This window comes from Clupea harengus, chromosome 26, assembly GCF_900700415.2.
Source record: "Clupea harengus chromosome 26, Ch_v2.0.2, whole genome shotgun sequence".
In the NCBI taxonomy this organism is placed as follows: domain Eukaryota; kingdom Metazoa; phylum Chordata; class Actinopteri; order Clupeiformes; family Clupeidae; genus Clupea; species Clupea harengus.
Genome location: NC_045177.1, coordinates 4,681,527 through 4,702,997, shown reverse-complemented (window position 1 = coordinate 4,702,997; position 21,471 = coordinate 4,681,527). Strand labels below are relative to the sequence as shown.

Below are 21,471 nucleotides of genomic sequence, written 5' to 3'. Positions count from 1 at the left end.
AGAAAGCATAGAAAAATACATTACTAAGGGCTAGATTAGTAAGGGTCCGGACTGGGTGCAAACGTATCGCTGCTGCAGTAGAGCAAGGAGCAAAGATCACGGGCCAAACCTGGTAGCATGAAACTCATGCATCACAAAATGATGCCTTAAAATAATTATTTTTTAGCCATTGCTAAATCGCCACCATTCACAGGAGACTGGGAATACCCCGAATCCTGTGCAACAGTCTGTTTTTGGCTTCGTGGTATGAGGCTAGATCTTTATGGAAGGGAACCGAGCATGCAGCCTTTCATGCAGCTTCTATGGAGCATAAATGGAGGTTTACAAACGGTCAACGCCTGAGAACACAAGTCTCACCCTACTGTGGGAATGTTGCCAAAGATAGCCCAGGGAACGGGTGCTTGTTTGGTTGTGTAACACTGAAAGACTGTTTTACGCCACAGGTCATTGTGTCAGAGCGTGTGTTGCTTGTGTGCCCTTCTTGCTTCCTGTGCGTATGTATGCATGCGTTCCAGGAAAAAAAAGAAAGATGTTGCATCCACTGCTAGTGGTTGGCATCAGGTCAGTGATGTTGAAAGGCCTGGACTTGGTTCTCTCAACTTGGTTGACAACATGGATAGTGATCGCAGCGTGATGTAGCCCCTAATCATGAATGCTCACACATGGATATGTGTATGAGAGGCTGTGTGTGTGTGTGTGTGTGTGTGTGTGTGTGTGTGTGTGTGTGTGTGTGTGTGTGTGTGTGTGTGTGTGTGTGTGTGTGTGTGTGTGTGTGTGTGTGTGTGTGTGTGTGTGTGTGTGTGTGGACCTTTTATTCTACTGAAAGCTGCTGCTATTACAGGCACTGTAGTGTCCATCTTTCCCCCCATGCCGGCGCAGGCTGTTAGATGTGCCCTGTGACCCACTTTCAAGCCACACCCCTTTGTGCCACTGAGCTCACGCTCTGTGTTGTGATACCGCCACAACACATTGTGTCATCCAACCGAAAGGGGCGTGTCCGCTAGACACAATATTTACTTTAAAATACCTCTGTCACCCGGCAACGCTCACCTGTATCAACCCCCTGGCCATCTTGTAGTACCGTGTAATCCTGCCTGTCGAGTACAGTCCTGCCTGTGTGGTAGGTTGCGGTGGTTGTTTACTACTGACTAAATCTCAGCGCTAGACAATGACGCACTGCTCTGTGTGGCGCTGCCCTGTTCTTATCGGCTGGTGTGTGTGTGTGTGTGTGTGTGTGTGTGTGTGTGTGTGTGTGTGTGTGTGTGTGTGTGACTCATGACGTCCCATGCTCACGGGCCTCTTACTATGCGTCTGAGATTTGGTTTAACCCGTGAAAGTCCACTGTTCCAGGTTAGAGTGTTGTCTTTAGCTCTGGGTTGCATTTCTCCCACTGAAAAAAGTGACAGGAAATACTGTACATCCGTGTGAATATATCTTAAACAGTTAAGAATGTAGTTGTCAGTATCATTATGACTGCAAGTTGTTCGGTCAGTATTGATGAAATAGACATAATAGGCTTATATTTCTGGCGAAAAGATGGTAGGTCGTATTTATTAGTGCAAAGGAGTTGTAGTGAAGAAATAGGTATGGTTTTAAGGTAAATTTCAGAATTCGTTTGGTTCATGAGAAAAGACACTTACGAGTTAATTTACGACTTGCTCTTTTCATTTCTCACGAGCAACAGCATGTTGAAGGCAGTGCTGACCTTTGACCCTCAGGAGGTTAGTTGCCAGTTCTGGTTTGTCAGGGAATGAAGTTCGTTTCTGTTGTTGATTCATTTTTTTTTTTTTTTCTGTTTTCAGGCAGGTTTATTCCACTTCTTCCAGCTAGTTTTGGTTTGTTTATTATTTTATGACTCTTCCATCTTCACCATCTGTTTATCTGATGTCTGGAGTCCAACTTCTTTCAGTGTAGCATTACCATCAACCAGATTCCTAATTGACTGTTTGATTTAGTCGGCAATAACGATATCCTAAGTTTAAGTCTTAAACGTTAAGCCGGCGCGTTCATTGAAAGCATACAAGCAATACCCTCTGTACTGTCTTTGACCCCACTGTGGTCACAGGGGCCAGCCATATCAGTTGACACGGTCCTGAGTAATCAGGACGCAGACTTTGATGCAGCCGTGAGTCAAAGTTTCCGCTCGAGGTGGGAGTGACGCTGCTCTGCTCTGCTGTTATTGAGGCCAGCTGTGAGTTGACTGACGTTTTTTGGCTCAACAAAAAACGTGCATTTTATTTCAGGCCGTTTTTGTTGGGGCTCGTGTTTTGACAGAGCTGCTGGGACCGAGGGGACATCATTGCCGGGATTCTTGGTGCGTGAGGGAATGGAATGGGGTGGCGTGGTGTGTGTGTATGTGTGTGTTATCTCAGCTGGGCACAGCACAATTGGAAATATTTTACGGCCCACAATGTTCGAGAGTTGAGCCAAAAGAAGCCATCAGGAAGGCTAAGGATGACAGGAAGTGAGGTTTTTAAAGCTAGGTGGTTTGTGAAAGCAAGAGGTGCTTTCAGTTATTGCTTTTATAAATTCTTTTAGGGATAGCCCAAAGTCTTGAAACAAGAAATTGCTGAAACCATCAAGACAAATATGAGTTGCTGGAATGAGTTGACCTGTTCTGGTCGTGTTGTGTATCATGGAGTATGAGGACGCTTTAGACGTGTGTGTGTGTGTGTGTGTGTGTGTGTGTGTCAGCACTCCGAGCATCTACAGGCACTGGGTCACCAGGTTTCCCCTTTGGCTTACAGCAGGTGTGTGTGTGTCAGCCCACTGAGCCTCTGGTAAGCAGCACAGGAGAACGCCTGCAGGGCACACTGGGTCAGGGATTAGTGTGGCTTGTGTGACACATAGTAGCTTTGCAACCCAGCCTAGAAGTGTGTGTGTCTGTGCGCACGTGTGTGTGTGTGTCATGTCCAGGTTGCCAAGTTTCTAATCTGCTGTCTCTCTCTCTCTCTCTCTCTCTCTCTCTCTCTCTCTCTCTCTCTCTCTCTCTCTCTCTCTCTCTCTCTCATTCAGGCCTTTAAGGACGAGCTGGAGAGCATGATTCAGGAGCAGCAGAATAAGGGCAATAACCCTACCGGCCTGTTAGCCCTGCGGCAGATTGCAGACTTCTTCATGTCCAGTTCCATCGCCGGCTTCTCCACTTCCCCCCTCAGTAAGTGCCTGCAGTTGGTACAGCCCGTCGTCATGGCCCATCTCCATGGCAGCCAGCCTCCACCCCTGACCCTAACCCCAACTCTCTACATGATTACTACCTGGTTCAAAAGAACGACCAAAAAAAATTCAAATAAAGCTCTTTCCCTGAAATGTGAAGAAAAACAGTTTTCCCATAGACAGAGAGGCATGCAGACATACACCGTTATCCAGCCCAGCCAACTCAGGAAAGGCCTCGAATATCTCACCCACCCACCCCGCCCCAGCGTTCCCCGCCCCTACCACTCTCTCTCTCCCCGTTCCCCGCCCTACCCTCTCTCCCCCTCTCTCCCCCTCTCTCTCTCCCCGTTCCCAGCCTCCTGCCCTTTCTCCTCTCTCCTTTTCCCCCCTCCTTCTGTCTTTTTCTTTTCTTTTTTTTTTTTTTTGCAAACCCCACACTCATTCCGTCTCTCCACATGCGAAGTCTGCTTCCCATTCCAGCGGAGGTATGCGGAACCAATTGTGTCCCCCCGCAGCCCGACACTCACCGCTAACACAGAGAAAACCCCCGGGCCCTCTGGCTGTGTGATGTATGCCTGGGATCAGCACGTCTAGCTTGGCCTCCTCCCCTGGAACTCCCGGGCGGAAAACTAACGGCGCCCTTTACCTTTTAACGAAGCCCCGCGCTTTATTGCCCCCTCTCCTTGGGAACGACTCCCAGTAACTTCATTACTCCGTTTGATAATGGATGTCTAAATATAGAGTTAACTTTATTTGCTCTTCACTCACTATTATTAAAGGGAATCAATCCACGAGTACAGTAAATCACTTGATTAAATTTCATGGAGCGCGTCATTTAGCAGGTTAAATAGATAAGCTTCTTTTTTGGTTGGGGGGGGTGGCGGCTTTAAAAAAAAAAATCTCCCTGACATTGAAGCCCTTGCTTGGATCTCTCCGGGGAAATTAGCACTGTCCTCTCCGCATTCGGGGGAAATGGGGAAAACATCTGCGTCAATACCCAGTCCATTGCAGCCCCAATGTACTGGAGCCAGACACGCTAACTGATATGGATTTACCTGCAACCAGTTGATCATTACGGCGGCAGGCTTCCTTTCATCTTGACATTTATAGATGTGCTCAGTATTAATTCATATTTGCCAGTCGATTTACAACAACATAACTTGGTTTGATTTGAGTTGCACAGGACTGTATACAGCATTATCTGGCAGGAAGTCTCTAATCACCCTCTGTGTATAACTTAATCACTTTACTGCTGCTCATAATGAGGATGTATTTTGGTGCAATAGTTTTCATGTTAAACTCTCATTCAACCCTGTAAAATGATTTTGGACTTCCGTAGGACTTCGTGCACCCCATAAACACACATACACACACATTCATACATACACACACACACACACATACATACACGTACACACTCAAATAGCTAAGAGAGCTAGGCAAACAGTTCTCTGAGGCCCGACATACCATTCCACCAGTCTCTTGGAAACGGTACAAAATAAATATAAGTGGTCGGTAACGTTGCTACCATTCTACTGATAAGACTGCGGCATCAAATATAATGTCCTCATTGTGTCGAGACATGCCACAGATGCTTCTGAAACTATGTTTCATTTCCTGTTGTCAAGGAATGTGCCATCTGCGATCAGACCACAATAGGAGGCTTCCAGAGGCTTCCAGAGGCTGTGCGCTCATCTCTTGAGTGTTCCATGTCTAATATCTTTATAGCTTAGGGTCCAGCAGGTTTTTGCTCAAGGCTCATCCAAAACCCTTTCGCAGATAAGGGAACTCCCCAACTCAAGTCATAAAATGTGAAATTCCCCCTTTTGATCTAAAATGTTACGAAGAGCTGGTCCTACAGCTTCTTCACGGCTGTAGCTTTGGAAGTATGTCCGCATCAGTCAATGTTCTCATTGCGCTCATTCACAGCGGTTTTAATGGGGTCTAACCCCGTGTGCTCATCGATTATCTATCTGTTTATTTATTTATTTATTTATTTGTTTTGTTTGTTTGTTTGCTTGTGTGCTGCAGGTCTGGCAATGGTCACTCCCATCAATGACATGTTTGGGACCGAGTCCACCAACCTGGCCAAGGGCGAGAAGCAGACCCGCTGTAAGCTGTCCAGCCTCTACCGGCTGGTGGACCTCTTCAGCTGGGCCCATTTCCCTACCTCTTTCGTCACGGTGAGTCACCCAGCCGCCGCCTCCTCCGCACAGACAGCAGAGCTCCCAAGCGTCCCAAAACCTCCCAAACCGTTTCCCACTCATATCCCTGACTGAGCGAGTGGTCCCCAGAGGTGGGTAGAGTAAGCAAAAGCTGTACTCCAAATCAAATTATTGTTACTTCATAATAATAATAATGACTCGAGTAGAAGAAAAAGTACCCATCAAAAATAACGACTTGAGTAAGAGTAAAAAAATGCATCTCCTAAAATGACCAAAGAATATACTACTGAGAGCAGCAGAAAGCCCCTGTTTGTGCCCTGCAGATATGTGGAGACTGGCGACTGACACTAGCAAAGTGCCGCCTTCACAAAGACAGCAAGCCTTGCAGTTGAATCAATAGGACCTGTGCAGACAGCTGTCTTTGCTTTGGGCTTAACAGCTTTGTTTACACTGGCGTACCATCACATGTCTCGTGACTCGGCTCAGATTTGTTGTGGTTTTTTGTCGCCGGTTTAATCATTTTTCTGTTCTGGTTTGTTTTCCTGGCATGCCAAAGGTGCGGGTGAGCAAAGAGCAAGACCACATTCTCATCCTCCCCAGGGGACTGTCCTTCGCCGAGGCCTCCGCATCCAATCTGGTAAGAGCATTTAGGTGTGTGTGTGTGTGTGTGTGTGTGTGTGTGTGTGTGTGTGTGTGTGTGATATGCTGGTCCTGGTTTATGCCATACAGCAGACTTGTTCCTAAACCATCCACTGTGACAGTTAGATCAGGAAAAGACCGGATGGCCTCATTGTAAGACCGCGGCGGCACAACCAGGGCGATCTCCTGAGTATGAGAGGAGACTGGCCTCACTGTCAGCCTGCAACGGAACGGTCCTTCTCTTTCAAAACACAAGAGACAAGTCCAGTTTCATTCATCTCCTTGGATCTCCCCCTGGTGTATGCCTGGCCCTTAACTGACTGAATTCTCCTGTTGCCGTTGGTTGTTGTTGTTTGTTGTTGTTGTTGTTGTAAGCACCAATGCAGATGAAATGGATACAGTCACTGCCGTTTGAGAGAACACAGTAATGGAAGTAGACAGGCACTTGTCTTTCTCTGTCTGTCGATCTGTCTCGCACCCTAATGTTACCCGTCTCACTCTTCTCCCTTTCTGTCTCGGTCTCCCTCTGTACCCCCCCACCCCCACCCCCACCCCACCCCGCTACCCTTCCTGACATGAATGAACTCTATAGAGTAAAAGTGCAGTGCACTTAGCTGCTCGTTCACTAAGTGCTCTTAGACACCTTGGCAAAATACAAGCCTCTTCTTGTCTGGCACAAAGTCTTAACCATAGCACCTTGACTCGACTTTTCTGTTCAAACTGTTTTTTTAAACCCCTGCTTTCCGCAGCGAAGACAAACATGTGTGATATATACTCTCATGTCAGTTAAGGTCAAACAACCCCTGCACGGGCTGTTTTTTTTTTTCCTTGTTCTTTTTTTTTTTCTTTCTTTTTTTCTGTTGCTCGTGCAGCACCTGCCTCTGTCAGGTGCACCAGTGTGGTGGCGCACATACCTGTACTAGCTCAGGTGACAGGTGAGAGCTGACATCACCTATGGCTGTTTCCCCCTCCGAATGCGGCTCCAGCGACCGGGCACCGCTCCAGAGGAGTGAGATCTGGGCCACTGCTGAATGAACCCCTCTGTTCACTTCAGCTTGGCCCCATTTTTTTTTTAAAGTGCAGCACCAAACCCGTCCTCCCTTTTTGGTCGAGGCTGTGCTAGACTTGTTATTCTGGGCAGATGTCATTTTTCTTTTTTTTTCAGGGCGAACGGCTCTCGCCGCTGTCTGCTATCAAAACTCTGAATGGCTGGAAGTAGATGAAGTGCTCGCTGGTAGCAGTGCATGTTTCAGTAGCAAAAGAAAACCATTTCTGAGCAAAAAAAAACAACAAAACAGACCGGAGAGGCCTGTTCCATTTCGCAGCCCACAGTCTTTTGTTTTGTGTTTTTTTTTTTTTTTTTATGGATTTGAACTCAAGTGGTCTTTCTGGAGACTGTCCTGACCCCAGTTCAGCTTGAGTAAGTCCTTGGTTCAGAGCCTGTTAAAGTGCATCATGTGAAAAGGTCACTCCAAGGTCTGGCTGTAACCTTTGGCTGACAAGTCTGGTCGCACTAACACGGTCTGTCTGCCTGTAAGTTGAGGGAAAGGGCTCCGGCAGGAAGCAGACGTCTGTAAAGGCCACCGTCTTTCTTTCTCTCCTTATTCCCTCCCTCCCTCCCTCCCCCACCCATCCGTAAGTCTTTCATTTTCTTTCTGTCTCCTTCCCTCTCTTTCTCTCTCTTTCTAGCTTCGGCGAAAAACAAAAAGAGAAGTCCCTCTCCTCCCACAGTAAAGCCCACTGCAACAAGGAGATTAGTTTTTAATCATCGTTTTTTGAGAGGTTTTAAGAACTGATCCCATGTTTGTTTCATCCACTACAGTAGAGTTGACTGCCCTTATAAAACCCTTCATTTAGCGCCGTACTTCAGTAGATGTTTAGCCGACTTTATCTAACTTTATCACCGAAGCAGAAGCCACTTGGAATCATAAAAAGCAGAGACAGTGTGATGGTTTCTCTTTCTATGGTATGTGTATGTGTTAGCCTATATTGTTGCTGCGTTTGACAAAATGTTTCAAACGCAGCTGGAAGCGGGTTGCAAGTGCCACACCCTGCCGACGGGATGTCTTGCGTTACACGACACCTTGTATTTTGGAATTGGGGGGGGGGTTTGCATGGTTGGGGCAGAAAACAACACAGGATCGCTGTGATTGGCCGGCACCGTGGGGGCCCTCAAGGTCTTGAGGGATTTCTTTTTTTGTGTGTGTGTGTGAATCCACCAATCGGACGCGCCCGCGGGGAATCTCTCCTTCTTCTGAATGTCACCTTGGCCTGTCCATCACCAGTGTTGTGTTTCAGCGTCTCGTCACTGGCAGTTAAAGTGTGTATTTTTAGGCCTGGGCTCTGCTGTACTGTATTGTATTGTATTGAAAGCATGCAGACCCCGAAGCTATTTGGGCCCAGAGTATTGACGGCTCAGAGAAGCGAAGTGGAGTTGAAGGGCAGCATGGGTGGTCAGTTTCAGGATCAACATGTGACGTAACTTTCAGGCGTTCTGGCAGCTGTGTGTGTGTGTGTGCGGTTTGTGTTGTGGGGCAGAGAACAGATGGATGCAAAATGAAACATGCCTCGACCATTCACTTTTCCACTAGTTGGATATCTATTGATCCAAGTGCATGAAAGCCATATGTGCACTTGGGATTGGACAAATAGTCAGCATGACAGTATAACTTGGTATTGACCATTAAATAGCATCAACTCAATTAAAAGACATCGATGAAAGTACCAATCCATTTATTAAATGTACATTCAGTCAAAATTGGTTTTTATTCGACCTGTTGCCATAGCGAGTTCCCTGAGGGTTGCTCATATGGTTCACTCTGTGCGTGAGGCCCAGCTGTTGAGGGGAAGGATCTTCTTCTAAACTCCAGTGAAGTGGCACCACTTGAAATGTTTTTAATACAGAGGGAGATTTCCATTCTCTGTTACAAACATTGTGATTGAACGCGAGTGATTTGTTTTGTAGTCCGATACAGCAGAATCGTCCGTCGTGATTTTGTTCATGGGTAATGCCTCAGGATGTTATTGTTTTTATGGCTTCGTTAGTCATTTTTGTAGTTTTCCCCCCTTTAGGCTACTCCCCTTGTAGCCTTGTGTGTCTTGGGTCACAAGCCCCCAATTAATTAATGCAAATCGATTTGAAGAGAACATTGCGGCGCTGGATCCAACTACCCTCGCCTCAGGGCCCATGTCAAATTACCAGCGAAAAGATATGATGCACAAAGCTCAAATGAGTCGGCCATGTGGACGGGGATAGTTTCCACTCGGTCTCCGTTTCTTTTTTTTGTTTTTTTTCTTCCCTCTTTCCACTGGCTTTAGTTTCACAGGCGGCCGATGACAGGTTCTGGTTCTGGTCCTGGTTCTGCTGTTATCCACATCAGCGTCTGCTCCCCAGGCAGGGCTACTCCCACACAGCCCGCCGCCTCGTCACTCATTGGTCAAGAATTACTCATCCGGCCCACTTCGTAACCCAATTGGACGGTTTCAGTTCACATTTCCAGTAATAAAACGACTCATTCCTCACAGCATGATGTCACCGGTTAACAGAGCTGATTCCCCCTATAATGTTGTTATCCACAACTGGTTGCCTGGCATTTGCTGCGTCGGCTGCCAAGATGCAGCCTGTTGCAACTGCTACGCACTTGCCAACAGCCTACACATACTGCCATTCAGCAGTGTATGTGAGTTTAGGTTTTTAGGAAATTAGCAACCATTGGTTATATTTAAAAAAAAAAAAAAAAAAAAATCAATAAGTATGATGGAACTCTACATTCTTTCATATCTCCATAGCTTATTTCCTCTCGTTTCTGTTTGAAGTGGGGATACTATTCATGACCACAAGTAGTTCAGATGTGGCACTTGACGACATGTTCCTTTTTATGGGAATAGGTCAGCCATGCTTCATTGATTGGAAGGAGGAGCCCCCAGGTCTTCTTGGGACGGTGTCTTTATTACCTCTCATGTTTAACCATCTCCTCCCCCCAGGTAAAGGTGAACATGATCGGGGACGTGGTGGACCAGGGCTCCACCAACCTGTGCATCGACTACGCCGGCTTCAGCCCCCACGCGGCCATCTACTCCATGCGTCCCGACGTCCGGTGCATCATCCACATCCACACTCCAGCCACTGCCGCAGTGAGTACACACCCGACGCCGCAAGGCATGCTGGGAAATGTAGTTCACATCGGAGTCAGTTGATAGTCTGGAAGAAGACAGACTTACAAACAATTAAAACCCCACTACAGATGTGTCACTTATGCCAATTTGTTCCATATTTCAGATTGTCTGTACCGCTCTCTTTCTTTTCCCAACTCTAACTTCTCCATCACTAAACGCACTACAAAAGAACCACTACCCCGTGCACCTCAGTGCTCTGAGTGTAACCTCCCTCTCTGGCTCCCCCCTCAGGTCTCCTCCATGAAGTGCGGGATTCTGCCCATATCCCAAGAGGCTCTGATCCTGGGCGACATCGCCTACTACAACTACCAAGGCAGCCTTGACGACCAGGAGGAGCGCTTGGAGCTCCAGAAGGCCCTGGGCCCCTCTACCAAGGTCTCACCGCACACACACAGAGCACCACACCTCACTGCACACACACAAAGCAACACACCTCCCTGCTCTTAACCATTCAAACATGATTGATTTCACATGACTGTGCAGGCTACATTTACATGTGTTTAGCAAAGGCTTTTTAATCCCAGTGCCTCCCCAGTTTAGTGCAGATACACACGTCTTCCTCAGCATGTCTGCTCCATGGGGGGTGAATCCCCTGGCCTTGATCTACCAGTGGAGCTGCAGGAACGCACACTGGCTAGCAGCTGCTGTTTGATGATGGCCACTTAGGGGGCATAGATTCGTTTATCTTAATGAAGAGCTACATAAAGTGAAGATGGAAGTAAAATGAAGGTGTTTTTACAAGGGTGTGTCCTCGGCAGGTATAACCTATTAACTTCCGGTTCTGTGCTGGTGTGCTGGCGTTATGGGGATGACTGCCGGTTCTGTGCCAGTGTACTGGTGTTATGGGGATGATTGAAGCGATTGGGCCTGTACACTCAAAGTTGGTTGGTGTGTGTGTGTGTGTGTGTGTGTGTGTGTGCGCAGGTGCTGGTCCTGAGGAACCATGGAGTGGTGGCGCTGGGAGAGACTATCGAAGAGGCCTTTCACTACATCTACACCGCCCAGTTTGCGTGTGAAATCCAGGTAAGACGCATGCATATATATATATATATCTCCTCTTCCACCCAGTCTTCCACTCACACAATCTAGTCAAACATGTACACACATAGACGCACACACTCATGCACAGACTAGATATACACACTTTCAGGCTGTGTATTCCAACGCGACCACACACACACACACACACACACACACACACACCACACTCCCCCACCCCCCACCCCCACCCCACGCACTGCTTACACCGGCTCATCACTTTGTTTCCCCTTCATCCAGCAAACAGCCCAGGCCCTTTTTTGTATGTCCCCCGTTACAGTTCATGCAGAGCGTGTTTATGTTTGTGTTTTCATCTCTCTTGGCTCAGAGCAGAGAGAGGGCTTTATATAATCTGTTTGTTTTCTATGCCAGGCTCTCCTCCAGCTGTCCCCCCCCCCCCCCCCACCCCTCCTCTCCACACTCTTCTCCCCCCTCCCCTTCCCCTCCCTCCTCCTCCTTTTTCCCTCTTGTCTTTACAACCTCATAAAACAGGCCTGGCCCTCTCCCTCCCTCTCCCCCACCATCCAAATTTTCAGCGGTCATAATAACATTCCCAAAACATCTGCATTCTGTGGATTATCTCAGGATTTGCCTTGATAATGGGCGCCGGGGGACTTTTAATTAGGCGGGCTTGACCGGTGAAGAGAACAGGAAGTGTGACGTAGGGAAGACGGTAAAGGACTGTGCCTGCCTGCTTTTTCAGCGCATCCTGCCGTCGCCGGGGCGGGATAAAGTGTGGGAGACAGATTTAGTAGGCTGGGGTGTGTGTGTGTGTACGCCCCTCCGCCCCTTCCATGTAATAGGCATACAAAATCCCAATTTGACTCGGAGCCAGGGTGCAACAAAAACATTAATCTGCGCTGCAAAGCTCTCTAACCCACGGTTCCCTCACGCTGCTAAAAATAAACACCCCCCGCTGGTTACATGTTTGACTTATGGAAAAATGTCCGTGAGCCGCGATCCCATTATTCCCTCTGGGGACGTACAGTGTTAGGGACTCCATGTTTGTGTGTGTGGGGGGGGGGGTTGGACACAGTGTTTTTGTTAGTTTTTATCCACTGTGTAAAAATGTAGTGTTTTTGTGCCTTCACTGTTTTTATGTCCTTTTTTCCATGATTGACATTGCCCCGTCACAGTCTCGTCCTATACTCGTCCTCTCTCTCTCTCTCTCTCTCTCTCTCTCTCTCTCTCTCTCTCTCTCTCTCTCTCTCTCTCTCTCTCTCTCTCTCTCTCCCTCTTTTTCGCTCATCTTACCCTCTCTGGAAATCCAAATACATTACATACAGCCTACGATACTGGCTTTACATGTGAAGTGACCTGTTTAGAAACACCGCAGGTGAAGTGACCTGCCGTCTCTCCTTCCCGCAGGTGAATGCCATCTCGTGCGCGGGCGGCGTGGACAACCTGATCGTGCTGGACCAGGAGAAGTACAACCAGCGCACGCACGGTGTGGCCGTGGCCGGGGTCAACATGGGCAGCCAGCACAAGTGGAAGGTGGGCGAGCTGGAGTTCGAGTCGCTCATGCGCATGCTTGACAACCTGGTGAGTGGAACATTGCCACTCGCACTCACACTCACACACACGCACTCACACACACACACACGCACACGCACACACACGCACTCACACACACACACACACACACACACACACACACATATATATATATATATATATATATATATATATATATATATATATATACGCACTCACACACACACACACATATATATATATATATATACACACACACACATACACATATTCACACTCACTCACATATGCCCTTATACATCCACACAAAGTTGCTCATATTCCTGAAAACTAGTGCAAATACGCACATGACTGCAAATATACGTGCAGTATACATCTAAAGTGAATACACCTGTGATCACTACCACACAAATGAGAACCTCATGACGGCATGGCCAGCGCACTACTCGCACCATCCGGCTCTGAGAAACAGATGGGCAAGTGCTTTAGAGATGAGATTTTATGACCACTTAGACAGTGTGAAGGACATTGCATAACGTCAACCTCTGTAGACGGTGTCCAAGAAGGTAAAAAAGAGAACCTTGCTTGCTCAAAACAGCGAGAATAAACTACAAACCTGAAAAAAAGCCTGATGAATATTGGGAGCGTATTCTGAGACCAAGATACATTTGTCTGGCTCAGATGGAGTCCAGCATGTTTTGGTATGAACCTGGCCAGGACTACCACAGTGAATGCAACGTCCTGACCGTGAAGCATGAAGTGTGATGTATGGGGCTGCTTGAGTACAAAAGGTGTTGGGGAGATTACATACAGGTGTTGGGGAGATTACATACAGGTGTTGGGGAGATTACATACATGTGTTGGGGAGATTACATACATGTGTTGGGGAGATTACATACAGGTGTTGGGGAGATTACATACATGTGTTGGGGAGATTACATACATGTGTTGGGGAGATTACATACAGGTGTTGGGGAGATTACATACAGGTGTTGGGGAGATTACATACATGTGTTGGAGAGATTACATACAGGTGTTGGGGAGATTACATACATGTGTTGGGGAGATTACATACATGTGTTGGGGAGATTACATACAGGTGTTGGGGAGATTACATACAGGTGTTGGGGAGATTACATACATGTGTTGGAGAGATTACATACAGGTGTTGGGGAGATTACATACAGGTGTTGGGGAGATTACATACAGGTGTTGGGGAGATGACATACATGTGTTGGGGAGATGACATACAGGTGTTGGGGAGATTACATACATGTGTTGGGGAGATTACATACAGGTGTTGGGGAGATTACATACAGGTGTTGGGGAGATTACATACAGGTGTTGGGGAGATTACATACATGTGTTGGGGAGGTTACACACAGTACCAGTCAAAAGTTTGGACACACCTTCTCATTTTTTGAGAAGATTTTTCTTTGATTTTATTATTTTCTACATGGTAGATACAACTTTTTTTGTTTAGTACATCATTCCATATGTGTTCTTTCGTAGTTTAAATGTCTTCAGTATAAATCTACAATGTAGAAAATAATAAAAGTAAAGAAAACACTTTTAAAAAAAATGAAAGGTGTGTCCAAACTTTTGACTGGTACTGTACAGGTGTTGGGAAGATGACATGCATGGATGGCACCATGAATGCCTGTGGATTTCCAAAATACTGGCTGACAGGATGACTCCCAGTCTTCAGAAGCTTGTCAGAAAAGGAATCGTTCATCATGATAACGATCCAAAAGCACACTGCCAAAATAACCCCAGAGTTTCTAAAGAAAGAAGGAGTGAGTGAGTGAGTGAAGACTATGACCTGGCCTAGTGTGTCGCCTGACTAGAATCCAATAGAATCTTTGGGGTTATTTTAAAGGGAACGGAAGAGCAACACAAAGCCCATGCAGGAGAGAGCAGCAGACACTGGTATTGAACATATAAAAGATTTGAATCTGTGATGAAAGGTGTACTGACTTGCGTTGAGTTGCGTTCTCTCCCTTGTACGTCGCTTTGGACAAAAGCGTCTGCTAAATGACTAAATGTAAATTAGTTCCTACTTTGGGTCCTGTAATGTTAATATGGAAACTCCAAACTGTTAGTTTTTTTAAGAAGTAATGCATTCATTTTGACGTTAAAGTGATACTGCACAAGGGTGTACTCACTTACTGTATATCTTTTGGATGTTCCTGTTTGCACAAATAGCCTTAAAAACACTGCGCATATATTTCCACACACTGCACAGGTCTGTTGATGGAAATGTGCTCAGATACACCTGCATATCATGCAAGCACACACACACACACACACACACACACACATATGCAATTACTTACCCAGACAAGCTTACAGTAATCAAACAAGAAGCATGAAAACAAAGACTTTAACACCCTCCTAAGCTGACAGGCATTCGGGTTTTTAATTTTTTTTTTAAATGCCCTACGGGAATGTTAACCTATCCCCACTCATAAAAACAGACATGCCCTTATCTACTTACCAACCGCCCGTACGCTGGCACACGTTACAGCTGGTGGCCGCGTGACCCGTTGTGTAAGCTGTGGCACAAGTACCGTGTGCCATCGGCTGTGTCACCCACCCCTCGTCCTCTCTGTGTCACTTCCTGTGTCCAACGGAATCCCTCTGGCCATCTGTCACAGTGTGGTGTTTAACACCCTTCACGCGTGTTTTGGGTCACAGTAGAGTGTGTGTGTGTGTGTGTGTGTGTGTGTGAGAGAGGATGTGTCCACAGCAGCACTTTGAGAATCAGTGCCAGATGTTGCAGACGGCCCCTGTGCTTTCAGAGGTCAGCTGCTGTGCTTGATTGACTGGAAAACTAGCTGCACCTGTCAGGGAATATCTCACTTGAGCTCTCACACACTCTTTTTCTCGATCTCTCTTTCCCTCTCTCTTTCCCTCTCTTCCTCTCTCTGTCCATCTCTCTCTCATCCTCCCCCCCGTCTCTATAATTCTCTGTCGGTCCAAGCTGACTTAGTTCTTAGGGAGCACTAATTGGGGCAGGCCCGGGGAAATCCATCTGGCAGGCGGTCAGCTGATTGCTCGTTTATAGATCTCTTCCTCCCCACGTCTCTCCCTCCCTTCCTCCCTCCATAGTCTGCCGTCACTCTTCCCTCTCTCTCTCTGTCGGAGGAGGAGAGTGATGGAAATCCCTTCGGTCCCAAGTGTGCTCCTCTCCTGCGGTCCGTCTTAGTAATTAATCTACTTTCTTATTGATTTGGATGCAGCTTGGGCAGAGAGGTCATTTTCGGTCACTGGCATTATGATGTTGAAAGGCCAAAATGCCCTCTGCTAATGTGTTGAAACGGTGAAGTAGTTTCTTTTGTAGTTTATTTCTTCGTTTATATCATAGGTGTTTTCTTTTCAACTCCTGTAAAGAGAGTGCATTTTAGATGTGTATCTGAAATCCTCTAAAATGACAAACTTTCCCATTGTCCCTTCTCCGTTTGTCCTGAAAGCTTTGCTTTCCATTCATTGTGGGACACACACACACACACACACACACACACACACACACACTAAAACCACTGCCTTGCTTTGGCGCACACACACACACACACACACTAAAACCACTGCCTTGCTTTGGCGCACACACACACACACACACACACACACACACACACACACACACACACACACACACACACGGCCCTTCCTCACATCCCTCTCCTCTCCTCTGACCTGCAGGGCTACCGAACGGGCTTCGCCTACCGGCACCCCATCGTGCGGGACAAGCCGCGGCACAAGAGCGAGGTGGAGATCCCGGCCACGGTGACGGCGTTCTCGTTCGAGGAGGAGGACGCTGCGACGCGGCTGCCCTTTAAGCTGCTCCAGCAGCGGCAGCAGCGAGAGAAGACCCGCTGGCTCAACTCGCCCAACAGCTACATGAAGGTCAACATCGGCGAGAACAACGGCTCCGAGAGCAACCCACGCACCAAGGTAAGGGGAGAGGGGGACCGGTGGGGGGAGGCCATGGGGGCTTTACTTAGGGTTAGTCTTAACACAGTTCACACACACACACTAAGAGACTGATACACACACACTGAGAGCGTGACACACACACACACTGAGAGACTGATACATACACACACACACACACACACACTGAGAGACTGTGTCAGGGATAAGACCCTCAACAGTTAGTTAGCAGGTTAAAAACACTACCCAGCATATAAGTGAACTGGACGGTTTTCGAACGGGCCCCGACGGAGACAGACACCTTAAGTCTGTCTGACGTGCCGTGCTGAAAACAAGTCCTTTTATTAACCAATGTTTACACAGTATGACAGTCAAGACTCTGGGATGCACTTAGGATACCTTCTACTTCTGCCCAGTAACAAGACATTCCACAACCCCCCAATTCCTTATCTTATGTAAACATATACGTTAGGTTTCTGGGTTAACATTCTTGACTCTGCTAATTGTCTTCCAAAGTCCAATCTACATGGAGAAGCAGGGCACACAGCATTTTGGAAGAAACCTTAAAACAAAAAGACATTCATGATAAAATATACTAATACTTTCTTTAACATTTCCCTCCTGTTTATCATGAAAATAACACTAGTATAAACATCATTAAACTAAAGCATCATCATCTTGATGGTTCCAGACAACAGTACACTCCATACAGAAGTACATACAAGACTAGACATGAGAACTTAGAAACATGTAGAAATACACATCATAAAAATACAAAAAGTATACAAATTGCTACAATAGAGAACAGACCTTTCACCATCATTTACCACCATGTACCAGATGTAAACCAAGCAAACACATTTCACCACGGAACATTAACCACTTTGTCTTGTAATAAAGCATCACATAACAACCTTCATTTGCTGTAAGGCTTCAGTCACAGAGACACTATGAATATAATCCAATATCCAGATACAACAGATATCAGTCACAAAACTCCCCCACCAGCAGCAGTGAGTCTAACACTAATCTATTTTTCAGCACCATCAGCCGAATCTGCGAGACCTCATCATTAAGGCCGTCCATGCTGACTAAGGTGGCATTAACAAACAATTCTAACCTATAATTAAGGGTTGCCATTCTTAACATGACTTTTCCTACTCCTAGGGCCTAAAACAGAAACAAAATAACCTTGGAGCTGGTGGTCCAAATCTTTTAGTCATCAGCACATCAGTCCCCCACACGCTGTCATGCTTCTCAACAGCAAATCTCTTCTTACGAGATACTCTGCCTGCGAGATAGCACTAACAACACAAAAATGGTCCATGACCTGGGCGGGGGCGCTTACGCCACCCCAGTGTGGAAGAAGATGACTGTACAATATACTACCACACAACCACAATACCTCTCTCACCTTAGGGGTACCCTTGTCAGAGTGGCAATGCCCTGCATTCCAACCTCAACATAAGGACCTGTTCCTATGGACAGGGTACGACGTTGGCTGAGGAAGCAGTGTTTGATGACAGTTATAGCAGTATCGATGACAATTTCATTACACTGTTTCCGTCTCAGAGAGCCTACTCTCGTTGTTCCTCTAATAGAAAAACACATTAGGAATATGGAATGGACTGCCACTTAAGGTGACAGCTAGGTTGTGGCATGTTTTTTAGTTCTGCTAGTGGGTGGGTATTGTTACACAGATCCTGCACCTGGGTATCGTCTGTATAATAAAATGGCTTACTGTAGCCCCAGTTGTCTGGGGCACACTTCTCTCCAACACAGATCGTTGCTTGGAATGAGAGTAGCCTTAATTTAAGTCTAGGGTGAAAGTAGGATGTTGGCATTAAGGTACATACATAGCAATTAGTCTTATCAAGTCTGTTCGCTTGCATGGATGCATATCTATACCATGAATTAGTAGAATACAGGTGAGTAACATTCCCCAGGACCTCATGTTCCCCATATGAAATCCACCTCTTATGGATTCTCTCATTTACACTTGTGGAGGACCAGAGACCCATTATTACTCCTGAAGTAACCACTAATAGCAGCAGACTAGACATTGTTATAACGGAGTGATATGATGTATACAGAAAAACAATAAACACAAATAAACATGAAAAACAAAAAACACAGATACACCTCTACTATGTTGAGCAGCATCTCTAACCCTCAGGGCACTCCCTGGAAGTTAGGTGACGTTCAAACGACCAAGATTTAAACACTTAGCCCCCTGCCGGCGCCACAAAACGCTACTCAACGCTAGTGGTGGATCCTGGTAATGTTCTGAATGTTCTGAATGTTCTGAATGTTCTAGGGTGACAGGTGAATCCAGGTGGAGCGTTCAGCGATCTTGACGGCTGTTGGGGTGGCAAGTACACTTGGCATGGTCCCTCCCACCTGTCGTCAGACCAGTTCTTTCTTTTGATGACTTTGATGAACACCCAGTTTCCCACCTTCACCTGGCCTTGTACCTGTGGAGACACAGAAAAAAACTCGAACAGTATTGGGTTCTTACATTCCCTAGTTTGTAGTGTAATTTGTGGCACACCAAAAGTTGGTCTTATTCTTTTGCACAGTGATTTTGCTACTGTGAGGAAATCTGGGGTTGAGCTGGGGAAATACCTCTATCCATTTGGAAGACACATCAATTATAACCAAACAATATTCCAGCCCTTTGGTTTTGCTAAATTGGATATAATCCATGTGTATTACCTGGAAAGGATAATCAGGCTTGGGAACTTCGCCCCTCTTTGGCCTGAGGTTTCCCTGTGAGTTATGCCGAATGCATATTTCACATTGCTGACAAATTTTTTTTAATAAAATAAAATTTAATTAATTTTTTTTTATTATTATTACTATTATTATTATTTTTTTTAATAGGTTATATGTTGTACAGTGTTTATGTACTAGTCTTTATCTCCCCCCTGTTGAGGCATGGAAATTCCCATGACTCAAAAAATTGCTGCCCATTTGTATCGAGCTCGCAACAGGATGGGTTTTCTATCTGGACTTACATATACCTCATCTTTCAGAGTCGCCCAGTTTTATCCAAATTTCCCTTTTCACTTTTGGGTGCTTGTTGATGCATGTTAACTACACCATCATCCTCTGTTCCCTGTGTTAGATACAGGCCAGCTGCCTGCTTGTCTGCTTTATATGCTAGGTAATAAAAGCATTAAGACTGCATGGGATACTTTAACGACGAGTTCATGAACCAGCACAATTTCTGCTGACGCGTGAACGGCCGATGCATCCGCGAGCACTGCTTGTACACATGATGGTGTAGCACGAGCTACCGGGTCGAGTTGGGTCGAATAAAATGCGATGGGTCTCATTTTGATCCCCCATACTCGAAGCAAAACAGACGTCATGAATCCATGTCTGGAATCAACCATAAGGACGAAAGGTTTCGCATAATTTGGGAGAGCCAGTACTGTCGAGCTACACTAATATGTGTAGTCTGATTATTATTCTTTTCACCTCCTCTCCTTCTAATTACGACCGTGCGTGTGTGTGTGAGAACGTGCGTGTGTGAGATTGAGTCCTCTGTTCCCCCTAACAGCCCCCACCCGTGTGCTTCTCTGTTTTGTCCCAACAGTCAATCACACAGGTTTGTTTAAAAAGTCGAAGTAGCTGCTAGCGATCTTACGTTTTAAAAACAATCTACAATCATTCCGGGCCATGTTAATCACTCAGTACTTTGGCACATACAATAGCTCACAACACATCACAATCTCGTATTTCCACTTTTCTCTTGTTATGCCCTCTGACGGCGCACTACTAAGGTAACGAGAGAAAGTTTAATCTGATCTTTTTCGTGTCATGCGCGTCGCGCTCTCAGCAATTTTAAATGCTCTCTCTTCACAGATGTTACACAAAATACCTTCAAGTAAACTATGCCAACAACTGGTCACTTGCTTATTTTAGTTTTAAATATCAATTTAAAACGGTAGGTTCCCCCTCAAATCTACGTTTAGTCTCGCCTCGGAGCACCAAACAATCTCTTAATGAAACTAATGAAAACGTAGCTTACATACAATAGGTTTTTGCAAATATAATTCCTAAAATTCCTGCAACACTGGAATTATTTCCATTCATTACTATAATATCTATATATTTATAGCACTCTGAGATTATTCTGAATCCCACTCCTTTATTCTTCATTATAAATGCTTACACTGCATTTCGTTGTCTCAGTACTTGTACTCTGTGCAAATGACTATACAGTTGAATCTAATCTAATCTTAACTCCGGGCCTCTACCCCTGCGGCTATTCATGCAATTCGATTATTTGGATAGAGATCTTTTAGTTGATCAGACCAAAATTCCTCATCCTCAAATCGATCTGCACTTGTATTATTTTATTTAAGCCAGTATCGCCATCATTATCATATAATGATAACAAATGATAATTAGATGATACACAATGATGATCACAATTCCAATGTGTCCCTTCCCCACCTGTGCTGTTAAATCAAATTAGTACAATGTAAGGTCTTTTATATCCAATAAGACCTCTTCCCTCTGTTTTGATTATTGCCTTGTGTTGCTTGTCACGTGCTTAATCAATTAATTCAAACCACCGGTTATCTTGGGTTGTTGGAAAAACCACACCCCTGCCTTCTTGAGGGCCCGTAGGATTCAACCAATTGAAACAAGCACGTTCTGACTCACAAACAAGGTTAATGAAACACAATGAGTAAGTTCTGAATGAGCCACTTATCCGTTTGAACAAAGGATTATAATCCTTCTGGAAGTATAGCATTCAGCTTCTTACAGTTGTGTTTATTTTCAGCCACAGTCACTGGTGGCTATTTCAATGAGACACATGGATTGTGCGCGTGCGCAGTGTCTGTCTATGCCAGTATCC

General features: G+C 45.9%; 1 protein-coding gene across 1 annotated transcript in view; it reads left to right on the top strand.

The window, feature by feature from the left end:
• The window catches only part of add3a (adducin 3 (gamma) a), a 52,915-nt gene that overhangs the window by 15,889 nt on the left and 15,555 nt on the right, over positions 1-21,471 (top strand). Inside the window, exons 3-10 of the mRNA XM_031563600.2 lie at positions 3,016-3,154; positions 5,185-5,336; positions 5,875-5,955; positions 9,942-10,091; positions 10,365-10,508; positions 11,058-11,156; positions 12,540-12,713; positions 16,368-16,619. Of these exons, the coding sequence (XP_031419460.1) occupies positions 3,016-3,154; positions 5,185-5,336; positions 5,875-5,955; positions 9,942-10,091; positions 10,365-10,508; positions 11,058-11,156; positions 12,540-12,713; positions 16,368-16,619 (1,191 nt within the window). The remainder of the gene's footprint in view (positions 1-3,015; positions 3,155-5,184; positions 5,337-5,874; positions 5,956-9,941; positions 10,092-10,364; positions 10,509-11,057; positions 11,157-12,539; positions 12,714-16,367; positions 16,620-21,471) is intronic.